The 12779-nt window shown below is 35.0% G+C and overlaps 1 protein-coding gene across 1 annotated transcript in view; it reads right to left on the bottom strand.

The window, feature by feature from the left end:
- Positions 1–3243: 3243 nt before the first annotated feature.
- LOC117231668 (neuroendocrine convertase 1-like) overlaps positions 3244–12779 on the bottom strand; it is a 29589-nt gene continuing 20053 nt past the window's right edge. Inside the window, exons 9-15 of the mRNA XM_033490318.1 lie at positions 12177–12277; positions 11140–11205; positions 8307–8459; positions 6373–6542; positions 3852–3985; positions 3551–3682; positions 3244–3439 (exon numbers count right to left, since the gene is read on the bottom strand). Of these exons, the coding sequence (XP_033346209.1) occupies positions 3344–3439; positions 3551–3682; positions 3852–3985; positions 6373–6542; positions 8307–8459; positions 11140–11205; positions 12177–12277 (852 nt within the window). The 3' untranslated portion in view covers positions 3244–3343. The remainder of the gene's footprint in view (positions 3440–3550; positions 3683–3851; positions 3986–6372; positions 6543–8306; positions 8460–11139; positions 11206–12176; positions 12278–12779) is intronic.

The raw sequence follows: 12779 nt of genomic DNA on the forward strand, positions 1-12779 counted from the left end.
AGTTCCCGTCTCACCCCCAACTCACCCCATTATCAGGTCGACGGCAGCGCAGCTACGTGGTGGTTGCAACCACTATGATAGGCGCTCGCAGTAAGTCGAATTTCGAGAGCTTTGTTGTTCCTTCTTTATGTTTCTTTCACCTAGCTAGTTCTCCCTATTCTTTCGCCAGTGTCCTTTGTACTGTTTGAAAAATGGGCAGTGATTTTTTTTTAAGACTTTTTTTCTGCTTAAACATAATATTTTTAACACGAGTGGAATTGCAGTCCATTTCGAAGATTCTAAAGTGAAATATCAATATTAGCGTTAAGTTAAATTTAGAGTTAAGTATTCTTTTTCAGAGAGGAAAGAATGAAATTTATAAAGCGCGACAGTTTTGATTTATAATTCATTCGTGTGCTCTGAATACAGAAAGCTACTTTAAAGTAGTTGTTCGCTTTTGTACCATTTCTCTGATACAACTTCCACGTTGCCACCTTCACGGCCATTTAGAAAGTATAATTATTTATACATCGATCGGGAACTCTTTCTTTGGAGTTCCGGATAAACACGATAAAAACGGATTTTCTTTCGGTGAAAGCTCCTTTTAATCGAATTTATAATTCCTGGACTAATTCCACGCTCGATGTCGTTCAGTTTTTACTAAAATCACTGCCGTACATACTTTCTACATTTTTTGATATTAATTATCGGTTTATTTGTATCGTGATTTTCATTTGCATTGTAATTTTTGTTCGTCAATTATAATATCAATATACGTACGATTAATTCGCGGTAATATCGTGTCAATCGATAAAGCAAACGGCTTTTAATAACCAGAAACACGTTTTGCATAGTGGTCAGATTAATTCGTGTTTTAATTAAATTCTCCATGAAGAACTGTATTTTCCGTTGTAGATCGATTGATTCCCGGCTTTCATCCACCGATATTGTTTTCCCCTATTACAACCGTTTCTCATTGTCTCGTCCGTCAGTGGAACGCGTATTTGCTTCATAATCAAAAATAAAACACGCAAAACTGGCTCACAATGTGTGCCTTGTCGCTGCTTGCATTATTGTTATTCCACCCATCGTTCCAGCGAAAATTAAATTTCTGAACACGAGACAAACAGCTATCCGTCTTCCTGGGTTGAAATAGAAAAGTGAATTTCACAAATATCATGCGCAACCGACACATTTTTCCTTTGATCCGGAGCGTGAGTTTTCAATCAGAAACGAAGGGATGAAACGAGCTCGTTGCTCGTTTCTTCATGCTGGCGGAAAATTACAATGACACGTGCAAATTATGCCTCGTAGCTGAAAAATGCGAAACGGACGTGTTTCCTCTAACATTTCATCTGGGTTTACTCTCAAAGGATGAAATAGCTAGCGAGCCACGCTAATAGCTTCCACCATATTCCACCACAAATGTTTTCTTGGGTATGCATTACTTCAAAATATTCCTACGATTTTACATAAGTCGCATTTTTGCATTACGATATGATTTATGACCGCGAGGAATGAACTCCTGCGAAGATTGTATTTCTGACGATTACGTGTATGTGAATGTTAAAGGGTGATGAAGTATGATTTTGGATAGAATTGTCATTCGTTTTACTCGTTAATGTTAGCCACAAGTATTAGACTACTTATTTATATTATGATAAAAATTCCATTGAAAAATAATAGAATTAAATTCTTTTCTTACGTATATACATTTTTTTCAATCACTTTTTCAACCGATTTTGATATTTGTATTGCCATGTTTTTCATTATACTTATTATTCTTTGATAATTTATACACGGAGGCATTTAATATAAATGATTGACGAGTGAGACGATTGAAAGAACTTTACGAAGATTAAAAGAAATTCTTCATCGAATTTTCTGATTGTTTTATTAAAATTCTCAGAATGAATATCGCCATCTATTTAGATCAATTGTAGAGAGTGTGCTGGTATTCATGTACGTATAAAGAATTTATGTTCCTCGTAACACGGCATTTAAGCACAGCGACACTTTCGTAGAACTATCAAAGCTCGTTTAGAGAGGAACGAATTTTAAGACATTTCATTACTCGAGAGGAGAAAGAATATCCGAACTCGGTCACGTTCTATTTAAGATGTGTTCCACGATGTCTTAAATACTTTTTCCTTACTCTTCATCCAGCTGCCATGAACCAAGTAATAATATCCTTCCAAAAAGGTGCCATTGAAGAGTTAGGAATATTTCCAAACGAGTAAATCTACGTTTGACCCTTACGTAGCCAATGAAAATGTTGTGACAAGTAAATTTCAAGCTGTAATATATTTAATTTTTTCGTCAATTTTGTCTATTATCAAAAATATTCAAAGAGTGAGAATTTGGAACATTTTGTAATATTTTCATTCCAGACAGGAAAATTGTTAGAAGGAAAAAAGAAACGTAAGAATATAAAAATATGGAAATCCTTACACAAATATAAAATACGGGAATGGAGAAACATAGAAGTGCAAAAAATAAAAGAACTTGCTAAAAGAAATATAAAAATACTGCCCACTTTTTAAATTAAACAGAAGCTTTCAGTAATTTCTTGGATTATAACCGTGAGTTATTTCAGTAAATCTTAAATGTTTGACATACTACTGAGAAATCCTGCTGGGACTTGAAGACGATGAAGGTTTTCAGGAGGATTGTGAATGTTAATTCATCGTAAAGTACAGAGTCCCCTGACGCTAAAGTCGCCTTCTAGAATTTCGCGACTGCAGGATATAGTTGGAAGTCACCACAAAGACGTTAGGTACAGTGGATGTATGGAATAAGGAAAACTGGCACACTAAAATTCTCCGTATGTCATAACAGCGAGACATTTGCACAGAAAATGGAATTTGAGTGTACTACTCGTCGACAATAAAGAGCTTTGTGCTTGCTAAAAATTAATTAAATTAAATTATTAATTAAGTTAATGCGACTTCTTCTAATCTATTTTCCTTTGAAAAGGGAAATAGTAGATCCGTTTGAGCCAAGTTGCTAGAAAATGTAGCCTCTTTTACAATTCTGTTTGTATCGTAATCATCTGTTAATTGCTTTTGTGTTATCAATTATTTTCGTTCAGTGATACGAGAGGTCGATTTTAATATAATAAAATAATATAAAGGTATGAGAATAGAGGAATAAGATAATATGAAGATAATGTAAAAATAATAGATTAAGCCAATATAAAAGATGTAGATAATATGGAAACGAAATTGAACGAATTGAGATTCGAAAGATTCTTAGTTATGTACATATATCGATTTTTATTATTTTTATTATTTTTATTCAAACGGATATTGTATTTTCGTTGGCGCACAATACAGGGCAATTTAATTCGTCGGAGAATTTATATTCACAAAAACTCCAACCATTCTTTTTCATAGATATCGTTTGTCTCTTGCATGAGTAATCCCAGCTTCTTTTTGAACGTAGATGATTGATCCTCGTTCTGTGACAAATGTACACGTAAATTTTTTATGTAAAATGTAAAAAATATTAGGCAGGAGCACACAGCACGTTTACAATTCATTGAAAGACCGATAAATTCTATAATACTTACTATGTTTTGCATTCGATTGTAGTCCTGGTTATAAATTCGTGGCCCATTTTTTCGGTATTCTGGCATTTTTCTGGTCCCATGTAAAACCAGCGTAAACGTTTCTATCGTGCCGTTATTCTCTTTTGGTCCGATCTGTTGAGATGCGAATACATATATACATATATACAGTACATATATACAGGTTCCACTCAATTGAAAATCCCATTCGTTGTTACTCAATGGGGAAGAAATTGTAACTTTGTCAGGTTAATAGGAAATGTTCTCTTTTCTCTTTTTTCTTTTTTTTTTTATGATGATTTACCTCGTCGAGAATGTCTAGAAACCAGCTGCCACGTGGGTCCTCACCCCATGACGCCACAGACATAAATTTCCACTTCTCGAAACCCGCAGTTGAATCGTCCAATTTTCTTGGCTTTAGTATCTGTACCCGTGTCCCTTGAGACCATGCGAAAAGAATTAATTTCATTAGATTGTATGACAAGTTTATTCCACTCTTGGCATTACATTTTGTGTGACATTATAGAAGCGTTACGTATATTGGTCGTAACGGACAAATTCACGATAAATAAACAACTATTATCGAAAAATATCGATTACCTAGAAGCGATGCAAATCAGTTGCGTAAATTGAAATGCAGAGAAAAATAATAATTACAAATGTTATTCTTTGTGAGCTTTTATATCATGGTATGTGCGATTATTTAACTTGTTAATCGCGGGGTATCTTTTCGAAAGTCCTTTATGGAGTACGTAGTTAAAATCAAGCGATGACGAGGATCGCACGTCGAACGCAGAGCATATGCTGCTGTTATAAATTTTCCGGAAAATGTAAAACAAAACGAGGAGGCGTTTCATCTTTATTCGATAAAAAAATTAATAATTCATCAGCACGATTCAGTTCTGCTACGGTGGAATCATTTGCTATATCTCGTTTTTACGTTATATTACCTGTGCTCATACTAGTAATGTTCTTTCCAAAACGCATAAGGTGTTAGAAACTTGATTACTTGATAAATAGAAATTTATTTTATACACAACGCACGTGTTACACTCGTATCGTAACTTGTGAAATAAACTCTTTATTCACCGTTTCGAATATACCAATTTCACTCGGTTTCTCGCGTGTTCAACTTATGTATATTTGACTTGCTAAGCGGTGCGGTTATACTACAGAAGATAAAAATTATTAATGACGAATCGATATCGAATAGCTTGATCTTATTCAACTAGTCTTCTATGATCGGCAGTTTAAATATTACATCTGGAAATAAATCAAACATTAAAGATACGAGCATGATAATAGAAACTCAGGCAGTCAGCAGCTATTTTGATTTTTTCAACAACAAATTCATAGAACATTTTATCTTATAAAGAAGTTTCACAATTTTTCAATTAGAATATATTTCGAATGATAGAGGTGCATTCCTATTCTGAATCGTTTCAACAATCTGATATAAATGTATATGTATAGATGACAAAAATTTATTTTTTATTATTTATTATTTATTTGTTATTTTATAAACATTTTATATGATATATACACAAGAAACATATAATTTTTTCTTATGAAAATTCCGGCTTTAATTATTTAGAACTGATAGAAAGAGATATCATGAAAGTGCTTGCTAAGTGCAAAAGAATAATGCATCTCTCACAATACTCGCCTGCACGTAGAACCTTTGAAAGTTCAAGGGTCGAAAAGGTTGAAAGTAGAAGATTTTTCGCTAAATTTCTCTTTAGAAAGTAAAAGGTTGTACCACGACCATAAATCTACACTCCTGACTGTTCCTCCGGTTGGAAACGGTAGTTCACGACACGAAATCGATCTCGAGATGCGACGTGTACCTCGATTGCAAGTGTGTACACTGTAAAAATCTTATTTTTCGCGAATCTTCGCGAGCATTTTTCTCTCGTCATACGCCGCAAACGCCGTAAAAGCTGTGTTACGCGGCGATAAATACGCAACAGACCGAAACAGACATTTCAATCTACATTCAAACGCATCTTTCCAGTGCATACGAGAGTTTTACGCGTCACTTCATCCTTAAAGCCTTTGAACAGAAACCTCGGGTCAGCGCGGATGCATTATTGAAAATCGTCGAGGCATTGTATCAATAAAGGGCCTTTTTATAGTTACATTATCGTGTATAAGTATTGGCACACTTCTAAATTATTGTAATTGTACGTTGTAAGTATTTGTACAGTTATCAGAGAATATTTGTATGTATTGTACCGTACTGTCCTACACGAAATATTTTGAAATTTCGTTAGCACTGTAACGAGATACGACTGTCATAATTATACTGGTAAAATTTGAAACCAATTCTTGCTTGATGGTATCAATTTCAATTAAAGTTGCGGAAGATAATACATTTACCATAGGAACATGTACATATACATTGCGCGCTGTATAAAATCAAGCAGATGAAATTAAATATTTCATCGTTAGTTAATATTCGACGAAGAGTAGGAAAATTATTGTTTATGATTAAAAAATAATATTACGATGTTATTGGAAACGAAATGTTCACTGTCTATGTTGATGCTTAAAGATTAAGCAGAGTATTTCGTTCCAGCTATGGGAACAGGGAAACGTTTGACAATGGGAAAATATTCCTCGACTATAATTTTGAAAATACTGTAACAAGAATAATATTCACAATCTATTCGAATTGTACTAGATATTCATATGCCTCTATCTCTATACATTCGAAGCGATTATTTTCTTGGATAAATTTTTTTTATCTCCTACTGTCGAGTGTTTCATAGCATATACACAAATATCAGAGACGAGTTAAGTTGACACAAATGAAAAGTGCATACCTGAGGGCGCAGTCAGATACATCTGAAGTGCACCACGAAGACTGTACTCGAGGGTGACCTCGATTTCCACGTGTTCCAAAAACGTAATCTCGTTTCCTTCCGATCGACACTCGTTCTCCGTCTCGAATCGTAACCGCCTGGTATTTCCATAAGCCAACTCCTTGTCGATTCTAAGCCAAACGGAATATTTTCTTATATGTGTGAGAGTAAATTGTGGGTTGCTTCCGGATACATCCGTGTCTTGTCAATAGAACATGTTGAAGCTTCCTGGAATATCGATTGTCAAGACCGAAGCACGTTCTATCTCGATAGTCATAAGACTTTAAACGTCATTTGATAATTACATGAGATATTAATTAAATGTACAGTTCTACATATCGCAGAACGAGAAAATTATGGAAATTCCAGTGGAACTCTTTCTGAAAGTAAATAAAGAGCAATGAATATGTCAGTCTGGATTATTAAGAGCGTTTCGAGAGTCGATTACGTTTTAAATTTCATTTGATAATTATTGTAAAAATAGAGTCAAATATGAGATAGTTAAATAATAATCGTAAATATTTGAGAATAAGAGAATTTTTTATATTGATATTCCAGCGGAATTTTGCAAAGGAAGTGCAATGGTTTGAAAACGTTAATCGCTTCGACGAGCTATCGGAATATTCTAATTTTCATTTGATAATTAAGTTACAATGTTGTTGAAACAACAGCCACAAATATTTTAGGATAAGAAAGTTGTTGACGTTGAAATTTCAGTAGAATACTTTTTTAGAAGAAATGTGACACGAAAATGTTAGATTGGAAATTTGCAAAAAATGTTGACTGCACTCTGTAGTGTGTCGGACCATGTTTAGTTGAAAGGAGGAGACGGGGCTACTTCTTATCTGAAGAAACAGTAAACTGACGGGTGAGGAATGTACGAGAAGTCCTCGAGACGTTCCACTTTTTCGACTATGCTTCCCTTACGGTGCAGCAACGAATGAGTGAAGAGCACTTTCTCGTATGTTGAATTTAACGACGTAAAAAGTCACCGGGCTTTGCTGCGCTTTTTAAAGGACCAAGGACACAACCTGAGTATCAGCTCAAGCTCTGATTCCATGGAACTGCTTGCGACGTAATTCGTGTCTCTGTTTTCTACCTGAGAGAAGTACACGTCCTGCATTCCCCGAGGAAACAAGCATCTTTTAATATTCTTCAACTGGATAAAATGATAAAAGTATAACTTCCTTTCATGAAACCGAGGACGACGAGTAACTCGTTCCTGTTCTTTGACACAACAATTTTCTTATTTATGAATCTCTCTAGAATTAATTTTAATTAGATTTAAAGTTTCGTCGGGATTAAATCGAGAACTAAATTTTTGTGTTCGTTAACTTCTAAATCTATGATTAATATATCACCGGATTAACTAACTAAAGGGCATCGATTAGTAATGGAAGAGTGATTAAATTTTCATGAATTTAGTCGAAGTCGAGATGTAATGCATGTAAAAGTTGGCGCAATAGTGGGTGGAAATACCAGGTTCGCAAGCTGGGAAGCTTGTTTTAGTATTCAAGGTTCACGATGTTCAAAACAGCGTACAGAATTACGTTTTAACCGTGGTAATCTAAATGGACCCTGTGTGCTACGTTCTACGTACGCTTGCGTAGTATTTGCATGTAGCCCGTTCAGCTACAACGGAACACGTACACATTATCGATTAACGAACACGTAGATATCTGTGTCACATTCTGTAAATTTGACTAATTTGTAACCGTAATTTTACGCAGACACATTTTAATACGAGATATGGTTTAATATATGTTTGAATTCGTGCTAATTTCCTTTCGAATATGAAGAAAATGTTGAATCGCCGAAATACTCCTATATGATAAATACAATTACTTTGTAAGCGATGAAAGTTAAGAACGAAATTTTCTCGTAATTCTACTTACGCTTTAGCGAATTCCACTTTACAGATGGTTTTGTCCGGTACAGTAGTCCAGTTGTAACTGGCCGAGACTAATGCGTGCGCGTTCATAAGTCCAAATCCGAAACGTGAGTTGAACCAAAGTCCAGCAGAGTTTCTGAACCAGCCTGGATTCTCCCTGAAAGTTGATGCAATTAATGGGTCTGCCAGCGCGAAAGAAAGAACGGCCAACGTAAAATGATACGGTTTCCGACGTAGGTTGGTGTAATCCCTTTTTACACGCGGCAAAGAACCTCCATTTTGCTAGGGAAACACTCGCCGGTAATTCTATTTCCTTTTCTTCCTTTCAAAAATCCAATATTCGTTTCTAAATTGCTTCCGGAATTTTGGTGTTTTTACATTAAAATTTTCTGAGGATTATTTTACGGACGGAAATATACTTAATTCGCAAAAGCGTTCAAGATATCCATAGTAGATTCCAAGTTCTATCCATAGTAAATCATAATATTCAGAGATAGATAAAAGTCTTAACCATGTCTATAAAAATTTGATTTTTTATAAAATGCATGCAATGATCGATAATCTATGACTTTAACAAACATCGATTTAGCCGACAAACGATTTTATTTAAGCAACATCGATACAGAATAAGGCATTGTTGGTCGCATTTCGCTGAGAGCCCGATACAATCGCGCAATCAGGTCACTGAATTCGACGTATCGCACCAGCTCTTTGAACGACGTGAATGAAGTTCTTGACATGAAATTCTCGACATGAAGAACATTCTTAATAAATCCAAACCTACGTGTATATTTTTTTGGCATCATTTTAGTCCTCTATTTATTTTTTCGTGTCAAAATAATGTGTCTATCTCGTTTATCGTTGAGCGGGATAAAATCAGAATAAAATCACAGTTATTATTATGAACTAATTTATTATATAGCTCATTATGTATAAAAAGGAAAGCTCGAATGGTGCAAGCACATCTTGACCCTGACTGTTGATCAGGTGCGCGTTACAGCACAGAAGCCGTGGCATTTGTCTTTAGTGAAGAAAGAAACGATCTCTGTTTCCTGTTCGTTTCACTGCAATTATCGTTTCTCGTTGAAACAGCACGACCTACATTTCCTCCCCGTCGCGGAACGAATAAGAATGACACAATGCTTCAATCCACCGACGGTTCGCGGTGCCCAAGGAGAAAAACGAGATCGACTTGGGCTTCATATATCGCGACAAAGTTTTTTTCATAACCTGGGAAATTCGGCGAGATATTTTCCCCGAATAATCCAACCATGATACATCCAGATAGCGACACCGCGATCTGCTTGAAATTGGATAAGCATTTCGATGGATATAAATGTAGTGCTGTTAATTAAAATGGATCACAATTATCGTTAAACGGTGTTCCGATAAAATTCGCGAACTGGAGCTAGGACTGGCGTTCTAGTGGTTTTAATTCTCTGACAGTATGGCAAACTAGCTATTTGTGAATACTGATTCAAGCTGATTTTGTAATCCAAGCTTTTATGTATCGTTACACTTGAAGTCTGCATAATAATATATCTGTTTAAAAGAGGACACTCGTGAAAAAATGGTATCATACAGATTAACTTTACACCGTATCAAAAACTGAAAGGGGAAAGCATATCAAAATAACATAAAGATAAAAATGTAAACGCGCGTCGTAAACAGCGTTTTATATGAATAATTTCAATAATATTTTCAAGCAATTATATCAAATATTTTGAAAAAAATGTTCAAGTATGTATTACATCGAAATCGTGTTTCAAAGACACAGAATAGAACATAGAATATGATAATTTCTTATTGGATGTGTTCATGTTTTTTATACCGGGTTCGAGAATTTTATGACACCATTTATGTACACTGCATGCTCGTCACTTTGATTTACGATATCCCAAAAATGATGAATTTAACATACTTCATAAGTAGAAAAAAGTATATCTTTTACAGTGATGTTTCAAATCGATAGCTTGACCATTTCGAAAATATAAAACATCAAACTTAGAATGAAAACGTAAAGGGTCATGAATGGCATGCCCAAATAACGTTGACCTACATTTTCTCCCGGAAATATGTACGACGTAAGTAGTATTAACGAAAAACCGCATTAGCGCCTGTCACTGACCAGAGCACGTGGCGCGCCAGTGGGATAGGTCATGGCGATGGTGCGAGTGAGAACTACGGGCGTGTGACAAGGACAGCGATAGCGTTGCATTAAAAATTACGTTTCTCTTCAACCGATGGTATCTCGAATACAGAAAGTGATATCGACATGAATAAGAAAAGGAATCAAAGAGAAAGGTTCCTAGTTTCTAAGAATATCGATTAGATTATTCAGATATGGGTCGTTTCTGAACAATGGAAATTTAAGGTTTTGGAAATTTTGATATGTCGGATTGGAATATAAATTCGTTCCGTTTCTATCTCTGCAAACGGAGAAGACGAGGCAAGTGAAGAGCACAGGGAAAAGTATGATAAGTACGTTTTTGTTAATTTTTTTTTTTACTTTAATGTCACTGCATGACTAAAAAGGATATATTTTGATATGAAATGGCTAAAAGTGAAAAGAACCAGATCCAGCCAGAGATACGGTCATTAAGTTAACTCGTATTTTTATATCATCACTATTTTAATGTTTCTTACTAGGTTAGTATTAATGCAAGCTACATTTTTAAATTATAAAAAGGAAATATATGTTTAGACTCAAAATCAAATAAAATCGCAATTTTGGTGATATGGAATTAACTGATTACGTATCCGATTTTAAAATTGTTTGTCTCTAAAGAATACATGTTACAAATACATGTTACAATTTAATATAATATTAAACATACCTGAGTGGATTATATTCTGACGTCCAAACGATGAGATGCTGCACGTCCCTCCAGGTTAAATCTTTGCTTCAAGGACAATACATGAATTATTCTGATGGTTGCAACTATGTTTCGAAGAAGTACTTATAGCGTGTGAATGATGGAATATTTCGTAATCTGATTCGAACAAGTTAGATAGGTCCAAGACAAGAAAATAGCCCAAAGTGTTTTTCTGAACTGCTTAAAACAACCCTTGGGAAACGTTGATGCCGGCAAGTTTCGTAGTTTCATAGACGAAACGAACACGTGGTTTGTTTGAAATTTTCTTGACGGTCGAGATAACGATAAGTTTTTAATCGAGTCCCGTATTATGTTAATTTCGCATGGATGGATTTATGCTACGAGCGTTTCCTCGTCGGAGCCACAGATTTCCGGTAACAACGTTTTCATAAATGAAAAAGAGATTAGGGGAATCTGTGGTGAATAAATATCGAATACGGAAAGGAACTTTTCTTTCCTCCTGCCTTTCGTTTTAACTTTGCTGATAGCGTATTATGTATTTCACATATATATTAATTAAATGTAGATATATAGAAGAGAGGCATAAGAAAGGAAAGGAAATTGGCAAAAGAATAAAAGAAGGAAAGGAAATAAATAAAATAGCAAAAAGAGAGGAATAAAGGAAGAAACGAGAGAAGGAAATGAAAAAATGAACGCAACGAAGGAAATATTTAGTCTGCTGATTCTAAGGTTCAAGCAGAAATGACCAATATCTGCTTGATATAAATCTGCTACACTCTACCTCTCCATGCTGTGACGGAATTTTTAGTAACGCGACCTCCTTGGTGCTAATACATGTTCTACTTCGTACAAATATTCAATTCTGCAGACCCATTTAAGGATTGTGGTCGAAGTTACTTGAATCTTAACGAGATTCAACCATAGTCGCGCTAATGCATTTAACGATTTTTCCTGCAAATGCGATGGCCCCAACCCGCCTCTAAATAGAACAGATATTTCAGTGGGTCCGAGAAAAAAGGAAACTAACGAGCTCGTACTTCACTTGTAAAGCTAAGGCCAGGATTCCTGCAGCTAATGGAGCGGACGCGGAAGTGCCAGTATGACCCGTGGTGCAGGTGTTTCTTAAGTCTGTTGTCGCCTGAAAGCATAAAAAGACAGTTCGTTAAATTATTCCATTAGCTGCAGGGAATGGCCCCAGTAGTATTTTCATTCATTCTAACATAATCCAAAATTTCAAACGATTCAATTTCGAACATTTCAAAGCCAAAAAGGACGTCTAAAATCTTTAAATTATAAAGATCTTGTTTTATCGAGTTTGTTGAGTTTATGAATGGTTAACACACAGAAACCACTCAAGACGCATCTTACGAGGTTTTCACGATCAATATTTTCCGAATTGTAGGTGCTCAAAGAAGAACGAATTCAATTTTTAGAGGTTTAGAAATTAATTAATTACCATTTTTAAAATAATTTTATTATTCATTTATCGATTTTCCTTTTCGATCCTTTCTCTGGTTCCCAAAGCGAAAATGACACTATCGTATTTATATTTATTAACACTATTATTCATCATTTGTCTACTTATAATCATATCATATTATCTTTGGAATTAACTGTATCATCTTCTTGCGATCAATGAT

Source organism: Bombus vosnesenskii, unplaced genomic scaffold (assembly GCF_011952255.1).
Source record: "Bombus vosnesenskii isolate JDL3184/JDL3185 unplaced genomic scaffold, Bvos_JDL3184-5_v1.1 scf7180000013273, whole genome shotgun sequence".
Taxonomy (NCBI): domain Eukaryota; kingdom Metazoa; phylum Arthropoda; class Insecta; order Hymenoptera; family Apidae; genus Bombus; species Bombus vosnesenskii.